Source organism: Antrostomus carolinensis, unplaced genomic scaffold, assembly GCF_000700745.2.
Source record: "Antrostomus carolinensis isolate BGI_N321 unplaced genomic scaffold, ASM70074v2 scaffold43041, whole genome shotgun sequence".
NCBI lineage: Eukaryota > Metazoa > Chordata > Aves > Caprimulgiformes > Caprimulgidae > Antrostomus > Antrostomus carolinensis.
This window is the reverse complement of record NW_010292768.1, coordinates 1-6,558: the sequence shown is the minus strand read 5'-3', so window position 1 is coordinate 6,558 and position 6,558 is coordinate 1. Positions and strand designations below refer to the sequence as shown.

Below are 6,558 nucleotides of genomic sequence, written 5' to 3'. Positions count from 1 at the left end.
CAAAACGGGGGGAAAAGGGGCAAAAAAACCCCCAAACCCCAAAAAGCAACCCAGAACGGGGGGGAAAGGGTCAAAAAAACCCCCAAACAACCCCAAAATGGGGGTGAAAGGGGCAAACCCCCCCCAAACAATCCCAAAACGGGGGGGAAAGGGGCAAAAAACCCCCCAAACAACCCCAAACCGGCTTTATTTGACCGCTTCGGGCGGTGCTTGTGTCCCTCCGCCCCGCTCGGGTGGGACTCGCCGCCGTGCTGGGTGACACGTCCCCGCTCCCCCGGGGTCGGGGTGAGGGGGTGGTGGTGGGGGGGTCCCCACAGCCGTCACCCCCCGCAGTCACCTCGCAGCCCCGGCTGCCTCCCGCCCTGTGTGTGCCACGTTAGCCGCTGTCTGCCCGCGGGAGAGCTGCCACCGCGGCTCCGCGCTTGTCACAGCCGTGGGGTGAAGCTTTGGACCGGGCCCGGATGATGGGGGGTGGCTGGTCCCTGAGCTGCTCCCGAGCAAATTAAGGGGCTGAAAAGGGCCTGGAGAGAAAAACCGAGCTGGAGGCAGGGCCTGGAGATGCCTTCACCCTACCAGGGATTAAAAAAAAAACCCAAAACCTCATAATTAGGCAAAGATATCAAAGGATTGAAAGCTGTTATCGCCTTATGTCATCGCAGATATTGAAAATTAATTACTGAGTCTAAAGTAGAACATAAAAAAGCCTTTAGTTTAAAACTCCACCAAGAGATTAAACAATCCTGACAGATGCTGGGAAGAAAATACCTGAATTGGGTGTAGAGTGATGGAAGCTTAGGACATCAATCTCCTTGTGTAAGGGAAACCATGGTTAGAATTCATCTGTGCGCTCTGAAAGGAATGTTAGAATTTTTTTACAAAGCCATTTTTATATTTAGACTGCTGTTTAAATGTTGTTTTTTCCAGAGGAATAAGTGCACACAAACATCACTCTAAATTATATTCTCTATTGCACATTTAGGTAACCTTCCTTACTTTTCACTGGCCAAAAGGTGCAGTTGTATGGAGGATTACTGCTGCACACTTCTAAAAGGGTGGTGCTTAAAGGCTTATTTTTAAGGGTAATTAGGAATGTGTAGCTCTACAATCATTTCAGAATGATTGTATAATGATAAAATGATATCTAATGATAAAATAAATATCTAATGCTAGTATTAAAGAAAAGGGCTCTCTTTTAAAGAGCCTCAAATAATGGATATAACACTCATTTAATTGAAAAAGCGTGCAAATTTATTGTTTTTAAATAAAACTCTAGTTGCTGTGCTTACTAATACCTTCCAACATATAATATTTGCTCTATCTGGACATTCACTGCCTTTTTAATACAATTAAATCATCACAAGTTTCAAGCTTATTTAAAAATAAATAAATAAATAAAAAATTCAGACTCCTCCGAAGCGTGCAAAATGGTGGATTATTTTGTAGATGTTTATTCTGATTTGCAAATGGCTGCTGGCACTCAGAGACAGGACAGGATTGTGAAAATTTCCCTCAGGGCCTCGATTGCTGCATCTGCTGAGATGACGCAATTGAAGAGTGAGGCTGCAGGGTGAAGGATGGTGCAGAGGGAGGGGCCAGCGCAGCCTCTGCTCTTCCCACAGTGAAAGGTTTCTGTTCCTTTCAGCGGGGGATTATAGGGATGGGGTGAAACTGAGTGTGTGCACGCAAGAAATATGTTTTATATCTTCAGAGGATAACGTTGAGCTGAACTGAACTGAGCAGTGGTGAAATTGTTCTGAAGGATTCAGGAGAAAGGCTCGTAGGTCTTCAAATATTCAGGTGCAGAATGTATTTGAAGTGAAAACTGGTGATTTTTGGTGAGTATAGTGAAAACATTGGAGGTAGTGACATCTGTGAGACTACTTAGTGGAATTTTGTGACCTAAGCCAGGCATGCAGAGGCAAAGGTCTCGGGTGATTAGGGCTGTACATCAGAGAAAAATAATCCCCGGGGTTGCTGGGTCAGTGGACTCACGCTGACTTAGGAGAACAAGGTGTGGGAGAAAACAAAATCATGCCTTTGTGACAGCAGAATGGTTCTTCTCTTGAGATCTGATCAAACATACTGTTGCCTTGGTGTAAAAATCCACCTTGGTCACTTCAAGCTGAGAATATTTTCACCTCCAAATTAGTCTGTCCCTCAAAAATACCACAGGAGGAGCTTTCTGACCCTTGTGGGTTTGGGTGTGAGGCAGTGTTCCTGCTCTGGAAGTTCCTTTGTCTTGCCACTTGGGTTGCAGCAGGAGAAGGCGTTCCCTTGGCCTAGGTTTGGTTTTCTCTCTATATATATTTTTAATCCTGCTGCTTGATCACTGTTTAACACCTGAAATTCACTGAGTTTTGTTGAACACTGCCTGTTTGCCTCTCTAACTCTGAGCCCTTTCTAGTTCCAGGGTTCCCTTCAATTGCTGTAGTAACCTGGGTCCGGGGCCTCGGTGGTGCTCCTGATGTCCCTCACCCACCCCTGAAGATCCCAGGTGGGCGAGGGAATAGTCAGAGGGATCACAATCTTTCAGCTAATTTATTTTATTCGGTGAGTATGAACAATCAGCTGGCTGTGATGAGCTTGAATGCATTTCTTACCTCCAACCCTATTAATGGGACTTATCCCATCTCCAAAATGAATTGGAAAAGAACTTTGTACATTTTATTACTACAGGATAATCGGCTGAATGTAACAGAAGAACTAACATCTAATAACAGGACAAGAATTCTGAATGTCCAGTCAAGGCTTACAGATGCCAAACACATTAGTTGGAGAGCAGTGCTGAACAACAACAACCTCTACATAGAAATTCCCAGTGGTGCTCTGCCTGAAGGGAGCAAAGACAGGTGGGTGGAATAAAACCCAACGGTGGTTTATCTTGAAGGCCCGTCCATAGGGTGGAGTAACACTGAGCTGTTGCTGATGTTCACTTCCCTCATTCTGCAAGTTGAAGTCTAATTAATTATGGTCCTTGATGGCCTCTTGGAAGAGGCTGCAACTAAGTGGTCCTGCTTTGAGGGGCTTCTACCTATTTGGTCAAGCAGAACCACCCAGAAGGTTTGTGATTTCAGGTTGTGTTCCCAGGTACTGGGTGGCTCCTGTCATCCACTGAAAACACCAGCCTGGTTCTGAGTGTTGCTGCAGTTCTCCCTTCAACTGCAACAGAAAAAGCCTGTTTTCTGTGTTCCTGAAGGCTAGATTTCTGCCTCAGGTTAAATCTGGGGCTGAGGTTGGTGTGAGTCTCCAACCACTGGCCTCTTGTGTACAAGTCCATGTGCAGATCATCTCACAGAGCCTTGCTAACGATCTCTGAAGGAAGCACTTGCTCATGGACATGGTTTAGTGGGCACGACGGTGTTGGGTTGATGGTTGGACTTGATCTTGGAGATCTTTTCCAACTTTAATAATGATTCTCTTGATTCTCTGTGCATTGAACACCTTGCTTTTTGCCTTGTAGTTTTGCAGTTCTTCTAGAATTTGCTGAAGAACAGCTTCGAGTTGATCATGTGTTCATTTGTTTCCACAAGAACAGAGATGATAGAGGTGGGTGTTAACTCATAGCACTGTCTGTAGAGTCACGAATGCCATATTTGAAATTGATTTTGGTGGATGTTTTAACTCTTGTTCAGTGTCAAATGGATGAAATTTGTTTCTTTTTTTTTAATTCTAGCTGCATTGCTCCGTACTTTCAGCTTTTTGGGCTTTGAGATTGTGAGACCAGGGCATCCCCTTGTCCCCAAGAGACCAGATGCTTGCTTCATGGCCTACACGTTTGAGAGAGACTCATCAGAAGAAGAATAGATTGCAATGTTTGCCTCTTTAGAGCTTTCTTGTTGTCTATAAAGATGATTCTGTAGAAATTTTGTCAACATCTATTACAGTACCTTATAACTCTGTGTGAAATGTTGTGACCAACTGCTCTGGTGGTGAGATGTTGAAAATATTTCAGACTCCACATCTCTTTTTTTTTTTTCTGGATTTGTGGCGCATGTCGTGGTTGTGCAAAAAAAATAAATGCTCCCTCCAAATTAGCAGTATATTTCTTGAAGTTTAATATTGTGTTTGTGATACTGAAGTATTTGCTTTAATTCTAAATAAAAATTTATATTTTACTTTTTATTGCTGGTTTAAGCTGTTTAAGACTTGCACTTTGAAGAGATGGCTCTGGAACTGCCCCCCCCCCTCCCCCATTAAAGCTGCAGGTATGGAAAGGTGTTGGTTGTTCTTTGCTTGACTGGAACTCATGACTATGATCTACCAGGACTTGAAATAATTTAGCAGTCCTGTAAAAGGCTGGTTTTTTAGGGAAATAAGTAGCAGGTCCATTCCCACTGGTAATTAGGATCACTGCAGCCATTGTTTTCATAGGATACTTCAGGGCCTGTGTTAATGGAAAGTCACAAGTGACATGGTGAGAACTTCAGCTCGTGGGTGCCTTGAGCTTCAAGTGTCTTGAGTATCAAACATGCAACTTTGGGACCTGAAGTCTCAATGTTGTAACAGTGGAATCTAAATATCAGTGTGCAGGATGGCTCGGTGAGTTCCTCGGCTGTCATCTGGGAAAGCCTGTGGCACTTTTATAGCTAAATATTGTCCTTGAGGCTGGGTGGCCTCCAGAACTCTCCTGGGGAGACAGGTTGGGGTTGAAGTACAAGGAGATGGACCAGTGTCAAGCAGTGCCTGGTGTTGGGGTCCATAGACACATGTTCAGGGTACAACAGGAGGGGAAACAGCTGCTGGGGTAGTGCTGGAATTAACAGAAGTTGCTGCAAAGGGCTGTGCTTTGGTGTGTTTTATTTTAAGGTGTGTGTTTTAAGGGGAAATGGGTTTAAGCTGAAAGGGGAGGTTTAGATGAGATATTAGGAAGAAGTTCTTCACTGTGAGGGTGGTGAGACAGTGTCCCAGGTTGGCCAGAGAAGCTGTGGCTGCTCCTCCCTGGAAGTGTTGAAGGCCAGGTTGGATGAGGCTTTGAGCAACGTGGTCTAGTGGAAGGTGTCCCTGCTGCTGGCAGGGGGGGTGGGACTGGATGAGGTTTAAAGGCCCTCCCAACCCAAAACACTATGGGATTCTGATTTCAATTTCAATTTTTTTTTCCCCAGTATTTAACACTTGCAGCTTTGGAGGTTTTTTTGGCACCACTTGAGCTGATCTTTCCTCTCTAAAACCCCGGAGCAGTGAATCCCTGGGGTGGGTTCTACCAGGCTGTGAATAGAAGCAGATGATCTTCAGGAGCCTGTGCTCTGCCAGGGGCTGACATCCCCGCTCAGCCTGGCGTTAGGAGCTCTGTGAAATGTTGTGTGAGTGAGGGGGGCCCTGAGGATCACCCCACAGGTCATACCCGGGCAGATGTTCTGGGATCACATGGAAACACCAAACTGTGATCCCTGAAATGCCTGTGATGCCGCAGGGAGCGGATCCTGGGGTGGGACCTGCAGCACAGAGTGGTGGCACCGTGTTCCCAGGGAGCCTGTTGTTAAATTGGTGACCCAGTGAAAGGTGGATGTTCTCGAGCTGTTTCATTGGCTTCAGATATTTCTATCAACCTCTTACTGCTGCCCCAGCTTGGGCTGTGCTCTGCTCCTTGGTTCCTGGGGTATGGTCCTAGTTGTCACCTCTGCTGGGACCAAGGCTCCTGGCTGTGGTGCAGACCAGTGAATACAAGAGGTCTCCTTCCCACAGGTCTCTTGCCAATTTTTTTGTGGCCTTACAATTGTACTCTTCTGTGTTTTGTTTTGTTTGGTTTTTTAAATTATTGTATTTTTTTTTAAAGCTGTGAACTTGCTGATCTTGCTGTGCTGAAGGCCAGCAAAGAGGAGATGGACATGACCAGGGAGAGGATGTTCATCCTTTGCTCAACAGGCTGGCAAAGCTCTGAAGTTCATAAATTGGTTCTCTAGAGAAATTCTTGTTTTCCTCTGCAACACTGTGCCTGTGCTCCCCCAGGGACATGCAAATGTGGAGGTGTACATGGTCCTGCCTTGAAGGCCATGGTCCATGGTAGATGTTTCACTGACCTTGGATGCTCCAAGCTGAAGGGGAAGGGGTCACCCAAGGTGGAAATGAGAAATGGATGCAGGGGATGGTTGGAGATGCCAACCTGGGGCCGGGGTGGGCCTGCAGGCACTGGCAGAAGCAGGTTTTGCCTTTGTTTTTCCAGGATCAGATGCCCAAGGTGGCTTTGGTTGAGCTGCTGCCGTGCCAGGGGCTTTACTGCCATCTTGTAGCCACGCAAGATACTACAGGAGAGATGCTGGGACTGCGGGACTGGGGCTCACCCAGGAAAACAGGACAACCCCTCCTGCATTTGTTTTTTTTGGCCCAAAAGCTCCTACTTTGAACAACATTTCTGTGGGCTGGCTGAGCTTTGGGTGGTGACCACGTCAGGGTTTGTGTGGCTGGGGAGCTGCACTGCCAGGTTTGGGTGCTGCTCTGGGAGGGAAGGGTCCCCCACTGTGCATGGGGGCTGTGATCTCAGCTGGGGTTGGGGACCAGGGTGCAGATCCTGTGTGGTGCTGTGTGTTTAATACCCAGCAGCAGGTCACAGAATCCCAGAAT

At 46.5% G+C, this 6,558-nt stretch overlaps 1 protein-coding gene across 1 annotated transcript; it reads left to right on the top strand.

The window, feature by feature from the left end:
* Window positions 1–2,404: 2,404 nt before the first annotated feature.
* On the top strand, window positions 2,405–4,216 carry LOC104532004 (ornithine decarboxylase antizyme 1-like; the record flags this gene model as incomplete). Its single annotated transcript, XM_010177080.2, is given in 5 exon segments — window positions 2,405–2,426; window positions 2,428–2,550; window positions 2,677–2,849; window positions 3,461–3,546; window positions 3,674–4,216. Coding segments are annotated over 5 exon segments (535 nt in total), but the record flags the coding sequence as incomplete, so codon positions are not given.
* Between the last annotated feature and the right edge of the window lie 2,342 nt (window positions 4,217–6,558).